Here is a 21,163-nt window from a genome sequence, read left to right as displayed (position 1 = left end):
TGTTTTTTAAATATTTCCCAAGTCTTAACTTAGGGAATATGACTAATTAATCAGAATTAATTAAGTTATGGTGTGAATGTTCTAGAAAGTCACACGGATCGACTTCAAGTTAATACTAGCCATCGATTAAGGTCTGATCTTGGCCATTGAAGTCTCAATAGAGGATTATAAGAAGAGGTTGATGGAGCTTGGAGAAATCACTTGTGCACTTCAATTTCATGAGCAGATTGATTTCCTAAGTAGCAGCATTCAATTTCCGGAGAGAGAGCCAGAGAAATAGAAGCAATGAGGGGTAGAGACAGTGAAGTCGGAGGAAGATTTCCAGATCTGGTGAGTGCATTTGCAGAGAGGCAGAGGAGCCACAGTGAGGCTGACGCAGAGTAGCACAATAGCCTCTAGAGACAAAATCGAATTGCTAGGGAGAAGCAGAATTTCAGTGCCAAAAGTTGGGCAGAGGTTCCAAAAGCCAGGAGAGACGTTTTCCCAGATAGCAGGTGGTCAGAAGGCTTGAGGAGAAATTGTTCCAAGCTGAGAGCAACAGCAATTACGCTAGGGTGACGCGGTGACTGCGCTGAGGCAGTTTCGACGGCTCAATTTGAGCTAAGGTCATTGTCGGGATTTTCCTGTGGAGTGAGGAATTTCTCCTCACTAGATTTTCTTGCCAATATTTCTCTGTTTTCGGCATCCAGTTGTACTCAGTTTATTTCACTGCTGCATAATAATAAAATCCTCAGTTATTGCACCGGTTTACCCGAGTTGGGTTTTTCCGGGGACATTGGTCCAAAAATAACTGTCATTTTATGTGAGTGTGCTAGTATTTCTTCCAGTATTTATTTCTTCCGCAATTTATTTGTGTAGTTTGCAGTGTGATTGATTTAGTATTTGTTGTAGCAAACAATAAATAAATTGTTAAGGATTAATTTTACAATTAGGAGAATTATTTCCAGTTGTTGCAATAGGAATCGGGTTTCTGATTTTTCATACAGGACTCACTCCCGGCAAGTCGATCTGCCTCTTGAAGCTACTTGTACCTCCTTCCAACAATTCTTCCAACAATTGGAAATGGAAACACTGCTCCTTCTACATGTACTAGGGAATTGGCTACTCGCACTAGTTGAATACGACCTCCCTACTAGAAAAATCGGCCCCCCTCCCTCACACTGGAATGCTAGAAAACCTCCTGTGAATTTCTCTGAAATTCTCACTATTGAAAACCCCTACTATTGACTCTCTCTAGCTAGAATTGCGCCTTGCTCTCTACAAATGGTTGATTCGGACTGCCTCCCTCTATGTCTCTATTGTTTTGTGTCCAATCTCCAACCCCATCGACCTTGCTCTTATAATCTTCTGGTGGACAACCAATGGCCATGATCACATCTCAATTGATAGCTAAGATCATCTAAACTCCATTAACTTTTCCGGAAGTCTCTAGAGCAAATCAATTTCCCTCAATTAATCTGATTTAATTAACTAGTTTCCTAAGTTAGACTTAAGAAATATTTTAATATTGGTCAATTAATCTAATTGTGGTGTTTTTAGGGCTTTTCTTGCGAAACCTTTTCTGGGTTATAGATATCTTGTGTTTCGTAGCCTCTTTGACACCATAGAGACTAGAACACCTATCTGTTCCTACCAAAAACTAACACTTCGGTGATAATTTAAGAGGGTTTGAGTAGCTACTTCCATGGTTAGAATTTGTTGGAGTCACCAAAAGAGAATCCAGATCATTACTATAAAATGTCTCTTCAAAGAAGGTGAAGCTTGATCTTCAGATCACGAGGAGGTTGACTAAAATCCTCCCCGGCAACGGCGCCAGAATGTTGCCTCAAAGTCCAACAGATTTCATGACAAGAGCTAGACCAAGGAACAACAATATGAGGTGTGTCCCATTGTCACCATAGCCACTACCTCCTGCTTTCTTGTGGACTTTCACCACTAGGGAGGCTTCCCTATATTAGGTCACCGAGAGGATCTATCAACTACAAGGGATAAGGTGACAAAATAGGCTTAAGGAGGATAACCCTATCTAAGAACAAGGTTTAGCTGGCACAAGAAGGCAATTTGTATCCTCCAATAGGCCTAATTAGGGGTTCAACGTGACATAGGGCTTGAGAATTAACAAGGTAAATAGGTCAACCTAGGATCACAAGGCCAAGAAAAGGCTTCCAACAAACGTATACTCTCAATTGATGCAACAAGAAGCCTTCAATAAGCCTCCAGTTGAATCTTATGGCAAACTAGGGCTTTTCTAGGGAAAAATCTACCTAAGGCAAGGGATGTTTGCCCAAAAATAGAGAAATTAGCCACATGAATGACTTTATTTAGGAGGCAAATATCTTACCTCCATGTGTTGAATCCCTCCACCAAGGAACGTTCAAACCAGTGTCGCGAAAATCACGATATAATCGCGATAATTTCGGAAAATCGCGATTTTTTGAGTTTGGCGATATTATCGCCCAATTTTTACGTTAATTTTTTTTCCGCAAAAAAATCACGATAACTTGAAATAATCGCGATTTTTTCGTAATAATAGTGATTCGAACTAAACTTATCATGGGGCCGGCGAACAGCAGGTTTTATAAGCCAAAAAACGATTTTTTTTATTCATTTGGACAGACATCGACGTGGATTGGGAGTGACCCAGGAGAAAAACCATGGTGGATTGGGAGCTGAGGAGGAGAAAAACCCTGGTGGATTGACAGCTGAGGAGGAGAGGATCAAATTTCTCCGGCAAACCGTGGTTTCCAAGTATGGGCACCAAATTTATATGTTTTGTTTTGGTTATTTTTTTGTTTTTGCTTGGGTTTCTATATCCCATTGTTTATCAAAGATTTTTGAGTTGATTTGATGGTGTTTTTTTTTTTCCTTTTTGTTGCATAGAGTGGAGAGAGTTCATTTTGGATTGAGTTGAGGTTTTTTTGTTTGTTAAATTGTCAAAAATTCAATGTGTTGTGTCATGTTACTCATGTATGTAATTTTTTTAAATTTTTGTAACTTGCAATTCTTATTGTGCCATAGGTTCATCGTTCAACTTCAAAGTTCAAACTTCATCTTATATTAAAACTCAAGAGTTAAGAGTTCAACCAAGTTACAAACATGCCAAAGAAATTGGACCCTCTGTGGGAATTTGGTGAACCTGGTGGAGGGTTTGATAGAATAAACTTGAGTTGCAAGTTGTGTGGGTATCATATGTCAGGGGGGTTTAAACTTTATAGATTGAAGTATCACCTTGCACAAATCCCTGGATTTGATGTAGGGCCTTGCACAAATACAAATCCGGAAATCATCCGAAGATCCATGAGATCATTGGAAGAATTAGAGCATGAGAGAGAGGCCAAAGCAGAAATGAAGAAGCAACTAGCAAAGAGGGTGTTAGGCTCGGTGAACATGGAAGTGGCACTGGTTCCACTTCAGCATCAATATCTCAACCAACCCGGTCGCTGCTTCATCATTTTTTGTTCCTAGAACCACGCCTGGTTGACAACCATTTATCATTTCAATGCTTAAAAAAACTGAGAAAGAACAAGCTGACAAGTTGTTGGGCAAATTTCTCCTTTGGAGTGATATTCCTTTCAGCGTTGCAAAGAATAATCAATTTTTCCAGTCTGTTGTTGATGTTATTGCAATTGTTGGCCCAGGGTACAAAATCCCTTCTTATGATGACTTTAGAAGCCGGATTCTTCAAGATGAAAAAGTTGACTACACCAAAAGATTGGAGGAGTTTAGGGCATCATGGGCACAAACAGGATGCACTATGATGTCAGATGGTTGGACCGACCAAAAGGGGAGAACCCTTATAAACTTCTTAAGTTCTTGGTTAGTTGTCCCAAGGGGACAATGTTTATGAAATCTGTTGAAGCATCTTCACATATCAAAGATGCAAAAACTTTATGTGATTTGCTGGATGTGTTTATTTTGGAGGTGGGTGCAAAGCATGTTGTCCAAGTAATAACGGACAATGCTGCAAATTATGTTGTTGCTGGCAGGATGCTTACGGAGAGGCATCCTACTTTATTTTGGACACCTTGCGTTGCACATTGTATTGATTTGATGTTGGAGGACATAGGAAAAATTTCCTTTGTCAAAGATATTGTTGACTCATCAAAAAGCATTACAAATTTTATATATAATCATACATCTGTGCTTAGCTTGATGAGAAAATTCACCAACAACAATGAGTTGGTGCGCGCTGCCATTACACGGTTTGCCACCAGTTTCATATCTCTTCAATCCCTCTTGAATTCTATGTGGGATGTGAAGAGAATGTTTCTTTCAGAGGAGTGGCGTGTTTTTACAATGAGCCGCAAACCAAAGGGAGAGGCGATATGCAGATTAGTTTCATACCAGGAAGACTTCTAGGCAGGAGTGCAAGAGGTGTGCACTGTTACTGAACCTTTGGTAAAGGTTCTTCAATTAGTTGATGGTGAGAAGCCCACAATGGGCTATTTGTATGAGGCCATGGACAAGGCCAAAGAATCCATTCGGGCCTACTATGATGATAAGGGAGATGAGGGGTTTCAGAAACAACTCCTCCTATGGGAAGTGATTGATGAACAATGGAACAACACACTCCATCGTCTCATTCATGTTGCAGGGATCTACCTGAACCCCGCATTTTCTTACCCATGTGGGTTTGTATTTGATGCTGAGATCATGGATGGATTTTTAACCTGTGTTCAGAGGATGGTGCGATCTAGGATGATGACATAAGCCCTCCCTTTGTCTCCTACAATGAGAGACATCCTCATCTGGACCCTAGAACCTCTGCCAAGTGTGTGGTACAAGTGTGGAGTTGGTTGGGCATGGTGATCCAAGTGCACCATCCTTATCCAGAAGGTTTGAACACGAGAAATCACTGAATGGTGTTGGGGATCCATGAAGTACTCTCTGTTATGGTGGAGGCCCATCACTCTCAACACTCACCCTACAAGTGCAAATGTGGCCCTCTGGAGGGCTTGGACCCCGTATAAGGAGACCAAACCCCAAATGGAGACCCAACTGCAATCTTGCATAAAATCCAATTTGTCCCCTTCCCCTCCAATACAACAAATCATTAGATTAATCAAGTAAAAGAACTTACAAATCATGGAATCAAGTGAGCAATTCATGGTGGTATGCCCTTCCATAGTGAGCTTTGGCATATACAGGCGTCTCCAAGTTCAATGAGGGGGTTAACCAAGGACCCTATTAGGTGGTCTCAACCTTTAAATGGGGTGACATGTCCATGATACATCCATCAATGGGTAGGTAGCATGTGATATAGTGATGGAATGGAGTGGGGATCGGGGGAAGGATCCAGGCCACATGTCATGGTACAAGGGTAGCATTAATGAGGGAAGCCCACACTTGGGTACATGAGTGTGTGAGGGAGCAAATCGTGGTACACGAGTTACCCCGACCTTTGTTTTTCCACCCTTCTTCATATGCCTTTTGCCTTTAATTGATTTTTCTTCATAATTGCTTGGGGCTCCAGGGGATGAGAGCATGATGTGCAGGATATAGCAATAGGTACCCCATTGTTAGATGGGGCATTTCATTGCCCACCAGGGGTTGGGACAATCATGGGTTCCTTAATGTGGAGGGGGCTCATCTTGGGCCCATAGGAACCAGGGCGATGGCCATAAATAAGGGGTAGAGCTCATTTTTGGCTTTTGCCCACGTGTTGAATTTGTATGTCCCAGTCATCTTTTGCATTTTGTGATACATTTCATGTTGAGAGTGGCCAAATTATGCTTTTTCTTTTCCTTTTAACTGCATCAACCATCGGGGCATCGTTCCAGCCCCAACCCAGAGTGTGGACAAGGTGTTAGAAAATCAGAAAGGCAAAAAGATTTTCTTATATAGATAATTATTTGTGATTCTTTTACCTTTATGTTCTTCTTTTATCTTTTAGTTCATCAAGCAATTACCAAAACAATAACACAAAGACAACAAATATAGGCGGACAGCCAAGGAAAAACCCCTATCTAGGGGAAAACCCAGTCAACAATTCTTGCTTCAATAGCTTCTCGAGATAATCCAAGACTCTTTGACCTAGAAAAAGACTTCCTCTACACCAAGTTAGCCCTCAATCCTTCTTGTAGATGATAACCCTTCAAAAGCAACTTCGACCTAGCAGCATCAACATGCAGTAGCAGCTCTGACCCAATAGCAGCAGCAGCAGCAGCTTCGGCTAGACTAGGAAAACTTTGATCTCCCTTGATACACCTCAGAAGAGAGAGAGAGAGATGGCCCAAAAATTCGATCTTGGTGTCTTCTATCTTCCCCCAAAAACTCGCACTCCTTTCCAGCACTCCTTCCAGCGCTTTTCCAACTTCGCACTTCCCAGCTTCCAGCTTTAGATATCGAACTATGTGTGTACGAGTGAGATGCTCCAAATGAACTGCCTTATATATATAGCCTTAGTGAGGTCAAATTACCCTTCTTGAGGCCGACTTGGTGTGGAGAAGACTAAATTCATTTTTTACTCAAAAATAATTATTTTTACATGATTCAAAAGCCCAAGAAGGGACTCTTTTAATGGACAATGACTCAGAATAAATCATATAAGTCCTCAATAGGGACTTTGACCTAAAACATGATGACCCAAGCATGAAACCCATGCTTTAATAAGTCGTAATAATAATAATAATAATATTTTCTTCATTCTTTTGACAAGTATTGTAACTCAAATTCTTTTATGAAGACCGAACCTAGTTACATATTTCAACACAAGGGGAGGAGGGGGCTAACCCTATGTGGACCCAATAGACACATGTGGACCCGGATGGGAAAAGTGATGAATGGGGTTAAAATGAGCGGAGGGGAGTGATGTATATGGTGTCGGGAAACGAGACCACGCAACCAAAATCGGGAAGGAGATCCCATGGGACTAGGATACAAGGCTACCCATTAAATCAGGCAGAGGAGACAAGAGTACAGACCTAGCCCACTCTTTCTGCCAAATCCCCCCACCAATCCATTCCCAAAAGTGTCCATGATAGGTAAGCAAAATCACTCAGCTACACCAATGAAAAGGCATGCCTTCGGGGTCGAGAGGCCCACCTTCAAACATACGATCATAACAGATGAGCGAGGGACCACATGGCTGGCTCAAGTGGCAAAGATAATGGCACATCAAGCTATTTGGTAGTTGCAAGGGGCTGTTGTGGGGGGACACCTCATATCATATCATTGACCCATTCATTCTTGTGATTCCTCTCATACCACGACTCCTCCCATCGGTGAAAGCCTGTGAAGAGCAGGGAGCCTTAACTGAGGTGACAGTGGGCTATCGCTCTGTTGTTGCCCCTTGACCTAGTAGTTGCTCTATAGGATCCCCTCCTAGGACCCCTGCTAGTTTGAGTGGTAACAGTAACTGTACAACTCCTAGAACATGCTAAAACCACATTAATCAGGCAAAAACCAGATCTGATCAGCAACATATCACAGTTGCAGATCACCTCTCGCAGGCACAAAACAAACACTCCAATCATCAGAACACTAAAAGCATCACACCAAATGAAATCCTCTAACATATCCTTCTTACTGGTAGCACCCCTATCGATTTACAGAATACTAGAAGATTTCAAATCTGCTGCACTGATACCATGTTAAACTTTTCAGATGATAGCATACTCATAAAACTGAAAACCTACAGTACTAGAAATTGTAACCGTAAGATGATATTTGATGGTGTTAAGAGGGACTTTGTAATACAGATCTTGGCCATTTTATGGATGATTTAGTAAAACAATCTTGTACAAAGCTCCATCTTAGAAAATATCTCACATGAGTTGACCAAGGGGCTCAGTTAGAGAAGCTTACTTCCTTAATCAGCTAGGGAGGGGAAGCAAAGCTTTACCAGTCATCTAATTCAGTATTTTTTGAGATTGTGTAAGATATTACACAATATTCACAAACAAAGAAGATAAGAGTGAGGGCACAAAAGATTGTAGAACTAAATCAATTTACACACTGCAAGGTTCAAAAAGATTGCACCAATCATTGAACTGGTGCACTAATTGAAAGAAAAAACTTCTTTCAGAACATTTTGAAATTTGAGGACATGCCATAAACGCAGGAAAACAGCACTCTCATCAAGTTTTAGTTCATCTAAATAAAATTCAACTAATTCTTTGTAACCCACAAATTCGGAAAAACTACCACATACTTCCTACTTAAAATGTAACAGTTTGTAAAATTTTGAAGGATATTGAACCAATCTCTTATCTATTGCAATGATATTACTAACTTGGTTGACACTAATGTATCCGTTTATTTAACAGAATTCTAGAAAGAGCCATTTTACAGCATTCTAAATGAGGGAAAAACAAGGAAGACATTATAACTTCATCCATTTGAACTGACAATGTCAATCAGGGGAATGAATTTTCTGTTCTCCAATCAAACTAAGCAATTCCTAAGAACCACCAAAATTAATAATTGTTGAACAATAAAACAAAGTAAACTTTCAGGAATGTATGACATTTAAACTGTAACGATATAGAATTAGTGTCTACCTTGTCACAAAGCTTTTGTAGCTCGGTCATAGCAGCAGGTGAGAGTATATCAGGACGAATGCTCAATGCTTGCCCAAGCTTTATGTAAGCTGGCCCCAGAGAAGTCACTATTTCTCGAAGTTCAATAGCTCTGGCCACTTCATTCTGAAACAAAAGTAAAATCAATAAGCAGGATAAGTTTCCCAGGCCCACAACTACTACATATGAAGTCACTGTATGAAAATACAGAAAGCAACCCCAATAGTAGAGTCTAGACAACAGCTTTCCACAATAACTTTTTTAATAAGAGAGTCAAGACATTTTGTGGCAAAATTACTTCACTATGTGAACTTCTAACATAATAGTGGCAGCAATAGATACGAGTACAAACTAATTTAACAGAAGGATTGAATTAGCTAATAGCCCTGGTTACATTTGATTTGTTGTCATGCCTTCCTGTTTTCTTATTTTCTCTTATGGTATACGGGATAGCTTTCATTTCAAGCAATATAATCTCCACATATGTACTTGTATTACAAGATGTGCTTCCCTCCATATCATATGGCATTGGGCTGATGACAGTCGAGACTTACTCTACTGGGCATAATCTAAGAGTGTATAATATTCTCTTATACTTATATTATGTATATCTTAACAAACGCTCCACCTAACTGGTACTTTTGATTTTGTAAATCCTACCTACCACCACCTACCACAAATTGTACTATATATATAAACCTAGATGTACAGTTCAGCAGTCGCTTTTTGGTTCCTTGCATTCTTCTTTATTGTTTTGTGCATGCTTAACTGTTGGCTAATTGTGCTGATATTGGTTGGCATTGTTACCTGCTCAGTTGCACTTAGCAGAATAAGGAGGACCCCATTGGTCCATGGACAAGGCACCTATCAGATTTTTTCAAGACCAGCAGGGCAATTTTTCCCCTTTCTTTCTCTCTATTCTTCTCTTCTCTATCTTCTCTCTATGTAAATTCCGTACCCCCGTGGGCGAGTTGTAAAAATGATAGTAGCATGGTGAACTTATGGAACAGACCTAGACCGTTTGGACCTGGTCACTAATACTAAGTAAGTCGCTCTGGAGTGTTTTATTCACTTAATTAATTATTTCTGGTTTTTAGCGGTAAATAATTAATTGAGTTTTTTTACTCGCAACCTCCAAAGCTGGAGTGTGTCTTAATAACTAGGCCTTGTTTTTTTAAGTGTAGGGTCAATGTATATCACCATGCTAGGCATTATATTCAGTTTCACGGAATGGCATTAGGTTCTATTAGGATTTTTAATAATTAAAAACTTCCCACGGGACGGGAATTTTTAATTAATTTTTATGTAACAAAAAAAAAAAAAAGTGGTACTAGGAAATGTTGTATGGCATGTGAATACTTTGTTAGATTTCCATAAAACCCAGCAAACTGATTTGCAATTTCTAAGTGTAAAAAACCAGAAATAAAAACAATTGATATTCTAAAATCTTAAATCACAAACACATTGAGTTTTCAAACTTAATATGCACAGCGGAAAATAAATCAGAAGACAAACACATGAACCATAGAACACAAGATATACCCAGGAAACTCCAACTGCGGGGAAAACCTACAACGTTGTGTATTTTATTATTCTTCTACCGCAAAGGATTTAATTCTAAGAATTAAAACAAGGGAGATACTTCCCAGTGTATCACAAGAAAAATACTCGTCCACTCTCCAGCTAAATTGATTCCCTCTTGTGCACTAGATCTGCGAAATTCCTGTGCAAATCAGTAATTCGACCCACACTTGCAAGCACACCTCTTCTCTCCTACGTGCACGTGCGAATACACCTATGCAATCTAGGTTGTGAAGGTTCGGCCCTCACTCAATTTCTTCTACTTGGATACTAAGTCCTGCGATCTGCTGAAACCCTCGCTCTTCCTTCGCTGCTCTCTCACACCTGCTTGTGCTCAACTGACTTGCCACCAACTCACTCTATCTCCTCTTATAATTTCAATCTCAACCCTAATCTCCTTCTCAATGACTGAGATTAAATCATGATCAATGGCTAAGATGAATCATAAGTTAACTTAGGAACTTTTACTTTTTCCTAAGTCTAACTTTAGGAAATAGTTAAATAAATTATTATTCTGCTAAAGTGGTAGTGTTTTGTGTTCTTCTGCTAGTCTTAGCACTTAGACAAGCAGAACACTTCTTCTCTACTCCAATCAACACTCCCTCTTAAAATGGAAGGTGTTCTGCACTACACCCAACTTTTCTCTAAGGTAAACAAATCTAGTCCCTAGTAAAGCCTTGGTCAAAATGTTTGTTGTTTGCTCCTTTGATGGTAAGTATTGGAGTGTAATGATACCTCTCTGAACAATATCTTGTTGAAGATTGGCAACTTCGGTCGAAATTTTCACTAGCAAAATGATGGAGAAAAATAAAGGATCAAAATTCAAATTCAAAATTATATTTTGCCTCCAAAATTGCTCAAGTTGGTTGGGCCCCTTAGAGGCACCTTCTCGATCCCTTGTGAAGACTGTTTATATGTGAGTTATTTCTCCTCAATTGGGGAATTTGTATCACACATTTTTTGTCTGCTCTTGTGAGTTATGTGGAAGGAAAGGAGGATGAAAAACAGAGGAAGAAAAGAGGCTTGACATCTGTGAGGTCATTCTTTGGTTATCTATTATCTTTGATATTTTGTTTATCTAGATGTATTGATGGACATTGAACTCTCTCTCTCTCATAAGGAAGAATTTTCTGGGTTTTCCCCTTGTGGGTTTTTCCCTGGCCCCAAGCCTAATTTCTATGCTCTTGTCTCATTGTTGCATTGCTATCTTTATTGTTCTTTTAATGTGTTAATGGTTGAATTTTCTTCTATATAATTGCTTAATGATATTAGATAATGTATATGTACTTAATGCTAACTAATCATTGGTAGTTATCTGTTGAAGAAAATGTATCTAGTTTGTGTATGCTAGAAATCAACATGGTTTCAAAGCCAGGTCAAAGAGGAGCTAATATTTGTGCATACAAACCGAGTTATATAGTACCAAGTCTCCCCTGAAAAGAGGTCTGAATTATTTACCCTTTTGTGCCATAAGGGTCAAGTGTCCATATTGATTCAAGATTGGAGAAGTCTGGGCTTGTTTCTCTGTGGATCTAGAGCGAAGTTTTGGATTGGTTATGTTGACCACTGGAGTGGCACCTAATGATTATATGAAGACTCCATGCCCAAGGATGAGCCAAGGACACTTGTACCATCAGATATCATCAGTCAACAGAGTTTTTTAACTCTACTTCTATCTTCTCATCATCTTTCTTGTACCTAGATTCCACACCCTGCGGGAAATTGTAATAAATGATACTAGTAATGATGAGTTTTTGAGTCTGTAACATGCCTAGGATGTTGGGACTCGATCAGAAAACGAGTACACCTTGGAGTATTTTTTTTATCTGGTTAATTATCCCTTCTTTTTCAGAGGCGGATAATTTTCTGGATTTTTTCACTCACGTTTTACCCCAAAGCCGGGGTGACGGTTTGAAGGTTGAGCCCCTAACACATCTTAGTGTCTAGAGTCGATGTATATTACCATACTAGATCACACAAAAAATTCGTTTAATTTGGTTAGGTCTAGGAAGTCATTTTTTAATTCTTTAGATTTTTCGCACTTCGGAAATTGCTAACAAAATTGTATTTGTAATGTAATAAGTGATGTCTAGAGAAGTTGTATGGGGTATGAGTAATGAAATTTGCACCTCTCACCCTCAACTTTCTATTATGACACACTTTGATGGGTTAAAAATTTGTTTTGAACCTCAAAACCCACTTTTCCTAGGTTTAGTGGGAAATCTGGCAATTAATTAAGCAATAAATTAAATAAATGGAAAAAAATAAATATCCACATATGCTAAATGTTGTGGAAATGAGGCGGAAAATTATGAGGGAGTTAAAGTGAAGTCCCAAGGTGATGTGGACTCGTAAAATCAAGGAAAGGACATGTGCTCAAATAAAATTGAATTTCTGGCATTAAAAGAGAAAGTTGCTTACTTGGAAATTCGAATTTGTGAAGTTAAAGCACATTTGGGAGAATATTTGACGGCGATTTTTGTGGGAAATTGTCCCCACATGGGTTACCACCCATATACATTTGTCATCCTATCATAAAATTCGAATTTGGCACATAAGGGAAGAAGAAATTGATGTCCACTTGCCAGAATTCGATTTTTACACTTGGCATTGGAGCTCCATTCAACAAATTCGAATTTCTCTTTAGGATTGTCACCTCATGCCACTTATTTAATCACTTCTACATTGGGATTGGCTCCAATGCCATTTGTCATTGTCATTCTTCATTGGGATTTGCTCCCAACTCTCTATATAATAGAGCCATGGGCTCTCATATTGTATCATGTAATACGGGCTATTGCACTTGAGGAGACTCTGCGGGATTGTATTCGTTACTTGCAATATAATACAACAGTCTTTGGGGTAAAGCGTGATGGTGTTTTTCTTCTTGCATGTGGTAAACTCTTGACTTGTTGTTATGCTTCTATTTATTTTCTCATGTCATTATTTCTTTCATGCTTGTTTCAAGTTATGTTAGTATGCAGTTATCTCATATTAGCATAAGAATTAATTATTTGTTTAGGAAAAGAAATCTTTTAGTGGATAATACATGTATCTCTAGGAATTCTTTCCACTGCACTTATTTAATTTCATGTCGATTTAATGATTTGTGGTAAAGTTTTGTGGATGAATCATTATTTGGTCAAGTTTTTCAAGCGTGAGGGGAAATTCTCAAAGAAATGAACCCATTTTTGAAAAATATTCAAAGAGAACCCGCATGTTTTGAATTCCAAAGTCCCATCTATATCTTATTTATATCTTGCAGGGATTCTTTCAAGTTTCATAAAGCTTTTATTTCTTGCATCAAAATATCGAACTTGGAAAAAAAATTATGCATTGTACTTCATTTATCAATATTTGGCTATTTCAAAGAGCTAAGTCATGGATAGTCAAAGAGGAGAGTTTGTTCATACTCTTTGGCCTAGCCTCTTGTAGATTATTTTTGTAACATACTTTGCAGTTATTTTGAGTTAACATTTTGTTGTAGATTTTTTTTTAACCTGTTCTCTTGCAGCTACTTGCGAGATTCATAATCAGAAAATTACTTACAATTTTGCATGCAGGACCCTGTGGCTCAGATTTAGTGATTACTTCCACCTTTAGGCTAGATTCATCTTGGATAAGGCCATGTTCTTCTTGAGGAATGTCGAGTTCATTTTGGCCATCTCTCGCTCTCTCTTGGTCGTGGCCATAGAGGAGGCTTATCTTCTCTTCTTCTTCTTCAGAAAATTTGCATTTTGTTGAGCCTTTGTGGGCCTCAAATTGCAGAAATCTTCAGCGAGGAAAAGTCTATGGCTTGATTCCAACTTGTTAAGACTTTCCTTGGATTTAAAACTTCATTGTCTTTTCTTTCTTGTAACAACTAATAAAATTTCTGATTTTGGGAGCATGGGTTTTACCCATTGGTATCCCTATCTCTCCACCTTTTGGAAAGGCTTGACGGTCTGACTTTGTTGGTTGATTTCATTTTGCATGCATATCATCTAATTGAGAAATTAACACAACATGCATCACACTCATTTTACATGCACTTTATTTTAACTTACTACATGTTTTAAATCCATAACAAGTTCAGATTTTTTTGCATGCAAACACTTTTTACTTGACCTTATTTGGCTTGAACATAGTTCCAAGTTTACTTATGCTTCACCATTAAGCACATTTTACATGCATCAAGTATTTGGACAAATTTTCTCCAAAAAATAACATTTTATTTCATGTCAAGCACATTTCAAGTAGAAATTAATTCTCATTGTTTGATTAATTTATTTACATGCCCCAAGCATCACTAAAACTTACCTCCAACTTAAGTTGGTTGAAGTAGACATCTTAGGGATCGTCTACTCCTTTATTGACTTCTCACTGCGAGATCCATATCTTTGGGCGAGGGTGAGGTCTAAGGATTGAAGAGTTAAATTGTAATCTTGTTGTAGAGATAATTAATAAAATTAACCAAGAGCACTTTCCATTACATTTACTTTACTTGTCTCTTGATGGTTTGAGTTTTCATATGCAAAGTCTATTCCAAAAGCAAGTATTGTAATCCTTTCAAACAAGTGCTTTCTTTTCATGCTTCAAGTCTAATTGCATATTGATGTCTTGGTTTAGCACTTCCTTTCTTTTACATTTCCAAGTTAATTACTAATTTTTGGGTTTTGGCAAGATATGTTTCACATGTTTTGATTTATAAAGAGTATTATCTCAAAAACATTTTGTATCTTACATATCTTGTGCTAACAATTTTTGTTTACATTTTAGGGTTACTTTGCTTTCTCTTTTGAGAGCATTGCATTTTACTTTGAGCAAATATATCTTTAAATTGTTGAGCAAATTCCTTATAAGGCACTGGTTTTATGGTTTTTGTCATATTAATGATTGGCATTGTTATTTCAAGTTGCTCACTTCATATTTGCTCATAAATCCTTAAAAGTAATCCATTTTCACTATAACACCTTGTGGGGTTGAAGGTTTTTCTCACTAACTTGTAAGTAGGTGTAGGCGACAGGGTCAACAGGTTCTATGTTGATACATAGCAAACTTTTGGCTTGTTTCTATGAAGATCCAAAACAAGATTCTGGTTAATCATCTTCTGCTCAAGACCAAAGTTCTAAGTCCGAAGTCCTCTCCTTGTGACAATTTTTTTCTGTGGCTACCTCAGAAGTCATCTAGTCTGAAATTTTATTCTTTGGGGCTTGACTGAAGATTTGTGATCTCTGTGGAGGTTCGTAATTAAGTCATGTAACTTTCAATTGTGGTTCAAACTCCAATTTTGGTACTGCAAATACTTCACTGAAGTACACTTGAAGACTCTATGCCCAAGGATATGTCAAAACATTCCTGCGCTTACAGAGTTCTGAATTTCATCAGGGCTTCTAAGCCCCTTTCCTTCTCTCTTTCTTCATTCAGTCCTCAGATTCTGCAACCCGATGGGGATATTGTATAACTGTAACTAACATGATGAATAAAGCTATGTAATAGACCTAGGATGTTGCGACTCGATCAACAAGCGAGTACCAGTGTTGTGAAAATCGCGATTAAATCGCAATAAAATGAAAAAATCGCGATTTTTTCCCTCTGCTGATTAAATCGCGATAAATAAACGAAAAAAAAATCGCCGGTATTTTTTTTGCTGATTTTTACTGAAAAAATTGTGATAAAAACGAAAAAATTGTGATTTTTTAAGAAAAAATCGCCGAGGGTCGCGACAGCAAGGTTTTATAACGTTTTTTTGGGTTTTACATGCGCTCATTTGGACAGTCGTGCGCGGAGGGAGAAGGAGCTCTTGGAGACCAAGCGGAAGAGGGTTTTTAGCCAAATTTAAGTGCTTAGAGGAGAAAATCAAGAGGAGACCACTGATTTCTCCATAGAAACGGTATGAGGATTAATTTTTTTTTGTTTTCATTGTTTAAAAACATTGTTTTTGTATGTTTTTCATTGTTTTTAGTTGGGAAACTTGGTATGGGCACCATTTTTCTTTTGTTTTCATTGTTTTTAAAGATTTTTTTGTATTTCTTCATTGTTTTGGGTTAGGTAACTTGGTATGACTATGGGAACCAATTTTTTTTTTCATTTTTTTAAACATTGTTTATATTTTTTTCATCGTTTTTGGCATTTTGCCATTTCGTTGGGTAATTTGGGTTTGGATTGGTTGGATAATTTGTGTTTGAAACTTTGAACTTTGGAATGGTTGTTTTAGGTTGGGTTACGGGTAACTTGGATTTTCATTGTACAATGATACAATCATCAATGTAAAAATTAAAAATTAAAATACTAAATTGTAATTTGTAAATTTGTAACTTGTAATTTTGTAAATGCTAAATTGTAATCCTAATCCTTATTTTCCCATAGGTTCACAACTGCACCAAAACACCATTCAAGACTTCAAGTTTGCAACTTCAAAGTTCAAAAACAAACATGCCAAGGAAATTGGATCCTTTCTAGGAATATGTTGTACCTGATGCTCTGAATGATAGAGTAAACTTGAGTTGCAAGTTGTGTGGAAAGGGGATGTCCAGGGGGTGTACAGGTTGAAGTTTCACCTTGCACAAATCCATGGACGTGATGTGGAGCCTTGTACAAATACAACTGTTGAACTTATCCAAAAAGCCATGAGAGCATTGGAAACTTTAGAGCAAAATAGAGAGGCCAAAGAAGAACTCAAAAAGCAACTAAAAAGGTCAGCTGAAGGAAGTGGGCCAAGTGGCACTGGTTCTACTGCAGCATCAGCCAATCCGGTAGCTGCATCATCATTTTTTGTTCCTCAAACCACACCTGGTTCACAGCCATCTATCGGTTCAATGCTAAAAAGAACTGAGAAAGAACAAGCTGACAAGTTGATGGCAAAATTTCTCCTCGGGAGTGATATTCCTTTCAGCATTGTAAGGAATAATCCATTTTTCCAACCCACTGTTGATGCTATTGCCAATGTTGGCCCGAGGTACAAAATCCCTTCTTATCATGATTTCAGAGGCCGGATTCTTCAAAATGAAAAGCGTGACTACACCCAAAGATTGGAGGATTTTAGGGCATCATGGGCACAAACAGGATGCACTGTTCTGTCAGATGGTTGGACTGACCAAAAGGGGAGAACCCTTATAAACTTCTTGGTTAGTTGTCCCAAGGGGACTATGTTTATCAAATTTGTTGATGCATCTGCACAAATCAAAGATGCAAGAACTTTATGTGATTCGCTAGATGTGTTTATTTTGGAAGTGGGTGAACAACATGTTGTCCAAGTCATAACGGACAATGCTGCAAATTATGTTGCTACTGGTAGGATGCTTATGGACAGGCATCCTACTTTATTTTGGACACCTTGTGCTGCCCATTGTATTGATTTGATGTTAGAGGACATAGGGAAAATTCCCTTTGTCAAAGATATTGTTGACTCATCAAAAAGCATTACAAAATTTATATATAATCATACATCTGTGCTTAGCTTGATGAGAAGATTCACCAACAACAAAGAGTTGGTGCACCCCGCCATTACACGGTTTTCCACTAGTTTCATATCTCTTCAATCCCTCTTGATTTCTATGTGGGATGTGAAGAGAATGTTTCTTTCAGAGGAGTGGCGTGCTTTGCCAATGAGCCGCAAACCAGAAGGAGAGGTCGTATGCAGACTAGTTTCATACCAGGAAGACTTCTGGGCGGGAGTGCAGGAGGTGTGCGCCGTTATTAAACCTTTGGTAAAGGTTCTTCGGTTGGTTGATGGTGAGAAGCCCGCAATGGGCTATTTGTATGAAGCCATGGACAGGGCCAAAGAAGCCATTCAGGGCTACTATGATGATAAGGGAGATGATGGGTTTCAGAAACAACTCCTATGGGGAGTGATTGATGAGCGATGGAACAACACTCCATCGTCCCATTCATGCTGCTGGGCTTTTCCTGAACCCTGCATTTTCTTATGCATGTGGGTTTGATTTTGATGCTGAGATCATGGACGGATTCTTATCCTGTGTCCAAAAGATGGTGCGATCTCTAGAACAACGTATAGAGATCTCTAAACAAATTGAGACATATAGAATGGCAGGTGGCACATTTGGCTTTGAGATGGCTATCACTGATAGGACGATTAAAATGCCAGGTATTTTTTAGTTTGTAACTTTGTTTCAAATTTCATTGTCTCTTCAAATTCCATTTTTTTCTTATGTTTATTTAAAAATTTATTTGTAATTTTGTTGTAGATGCATGGTGGAAAATGTATGGTGGCAGGGTACCCCTTCTGCAAAAGCTTTCCATTCGCATCCTCAGCCAAACATGCAGCTGCTCAAGATGTGAGCGCAATTGCAAATTTCCAAATAAATTTTTGAATTCATTAAACAATATTTTTTTTATAATTATTAATTATTATTTCATGATCTTTGTACAGGTTGGAGTCCCAACGACTTAATGACATGGCCTACGTCTACTACAATCTTCGATTGCGGGTGAGGCAACTTGAGAGGACACCTGATGTGGATGCCATCTCATTGGATGGGCTTGACACCACTGTTGCATGGAGGGTTGAGGCCGAGAGGCCTCTCATGGATTCTGCTGATGATTGGTTAGTGCAGGATGTAGTGGAAGGGGAGCAGGAGCAGGAGCAGGAGGAGGAGCAGGTGGAGGAGGAGGAGGAGGAGGAGGAACAGGAGGAGGAGGTGACACCGCCTGCCCGGGCTACCACTGCCACCAGTAGAGGACGTGGTCTACCTCCTATAGCTCCTACTTCTAGTTCTTCAGCTTCTAGAGCACATCAGACTCCACTGCCAGCTCCACCAGCACGGGCACCAGCATCTACATCTAGAGGGAAAGGGAAAGTTGTGGCATTTTCTCGCAAGAGAGGCAGAGGAAATCAATAGGATTAGACTTTCATTTTATTGTATATGACATTATGACATGATGAGATACATTATCATATTTTTTGTTGATATTTTGTGGTTGAGTTGGGACTCAGGAGTCGGGACTTACTATTCATGACATGATTCAATGTTATGTGTGATTTTAGCACTAGAAATGATATTAAACATCTTATATATTAGTTTTTTTTATCATATTTATGTGTCAATGTATTTATTTTATGTTGTAGATGGTTTAGATATTAAAAATTTTGAAAAAAAAAATGAATATTTTTGTACGAAACGATTTTTTCCCGATTTTTTCCCGATTTTTTCCGATTTTTTCTCGATAATTCCAATTTTTTCCGATTTGTTCCCCGCGCCGATTTAATCCCGATCGCGATTTTCACAACATTGGCGAGTACACCTTGGAGTGTTTTTTTTACTTGGTTAATTATTTCCACTTTTTAGTGGCGAATAATTTTCTAGGTTTTTTCACTCACTGCATTATCCCAAAGTCAGGGTGACAGCTTGAAGATCGTGCCTTAAGTCCATCTTAGTGTCTAGTGTAAATGTATATTATCATGCTAGGTCATCTGTGAATTTTGCGGAATTTGGCTAGGTCTAAGTAGGATTTTTTAATGATTAAAAAATTCCCACAAAATGGGATTTTTTAATTATTTTCTATGTAATGATGTAAATAAGTGGTCCTGGAAAATGTCTTGAGCATATGACTACTCGAAATTCATCCTCAAAGGCTCAGCATTATCCTAAAATCCACTTTGAGAGTAAAAAAGCTACTTATAGTCCCTCAAAAGTCAATTTTTCATCATGCATCAACTAAGGTGGAGGTAACTCATGCATCCACGATTGCTCCCTCCTCACATTTATACACCCAGGATGAGGTATTCCATCATAGTTGGTCCCTTTGACCATGGCACTTGGTCGTGGAGTTCTTTCCCCCGCTATTCCATGTAACTTCCCTTTAGGGGTAGAAAACACCTAATAGGGTCGTCTATTAACTTCTCCTACCTAGGGAGGTAACACCATTACATGACTAAGGCCCCAATTTTGGAAGAGGAGCCACATATGAAGTGTTATTATGCCCATTTCTTTCTAGCTTGGTTCACTTAGATGCAATAATGACTAATGCACCTAATGGTGAAAGTTACGGCACTAGATATTGTGTGTGATTGGCAGGTGGTTCCATTAATAGGTCTAGGCAACTTAACTGCGGTCCACGTCATCTATAGGGACATATTGACACCCAAGGGTGATGCGTTGGAACCCATGGGCCTCTAGAGCATTGTAGAGCATCATCATAGCCATGGGCACCTTCAACACCCACAACATTCCTACGTTTTCCTTATTATTCATGGGATGATGCACCTAGACCACTTGACCTCCAACCGGCTTAGTAGTGTATACATGGTGTGGCAGATGATCTAGGGCCCAAATGAGGCTCGTCTCATACCTTGAGACATGGGAGGGCTAGCACCATCTTCAGTGTCCTCAACATTGGAGCAGAGAAAGAGATTTTATCACTTGGAGACCCATGAGACCCCATTTTGTGCCCCAAACCCATATTTGGGGGCCATAGGATGATTTGCACCAAGATACAGTGGCCAACCCCTAGATCTTGATTTTAGAGACCTTCTACACTTGTCATGGCACCAAAAGGCCTCAATGTTAGCTTTCTAGAAGCCCACGCAAGCATGATGCCAGCATTTCGGCTAGCATTTTTGGAGATAAAATTAATTTTGCAAAAGCTACTAGGTCGACTTATGACCTAGGCCATTACATGCACATTATTTTATTATTAGGACATGATAGGGCACATATATATTAGAGAGATCTCATTTGATCTCTCATCATCATCACACTTGGGATTTTGACCTCATAGAGGAAACTCGCACTTGCTCTTTTATGGACTATATTTGATCTTGGATGCATTTTGATGTTTGGAGCTTATTTTTGGATATTCTTTGGAGCTATTATTTCGATCAATAGATGGATTTCTTGCACAATGTCTTTTAAGTACTCTTAATTGTTGAAGATCTATTTTCTATGTCTAATGTATGGAATGATTGATTCTAGTTGATGCTAAATTATGCCCTAATTTTATTGAATATTAATTGAATGCTAGCTATATCAATATTGTATGCATTACACATACATGACATGCTAAGAATTGTCCTAGTGATGTACTCCTAGTAGCTCTCCCATAAAACTCCATTATTTCATTGA

At 38.7% G+C, this 21,163-nt stretch overlaps 1 protein-coding gene across 3 annotated transcripts in view; it reads right to left on the bottom strand.

Moving 5' to 3' along the window:
- Positions 1–21,163, bottom strand: part of LOC149187038 (Protein kinase superfamily protein) — a 409,207-nt gene that overhangs the window by 360,476 nt on the left and 27,568 nt on the right. For all 3 annotated transcript variants that reach the window (XM_089411266.1, XM_089411265.1, XM_089411264.1), the window contains exon 4: positions 8,502–8,645. In XM_089411266.1, the coding sequence (XP_089267392.1) occupies positions 8,502–8,645 (144 nt within the window). The remainder of the gene's footprint in view (positions 1–8,501; positions 8,646–21,163) is intronic.

Source organism: Pinus tabuliformis, chromosome 3_1 (genome assembly GCF_031772625.1).
Source record: "Pinus tabuliformis cultivar Carrire ecotype Pingquan chromosome 3_1, CPIR1, whole genome shotgun sequence".
NCBI lineage: Eukaryota > Viridiplantae > Streptophyta > Pinopsida > Pinales > Pinaceae > Pinus > Pinus tabuliformis.
Note: the sequence above shows the minus strand (reverse complement) of the source record. Positions and strands in the feature narration are given on the sequence as shown.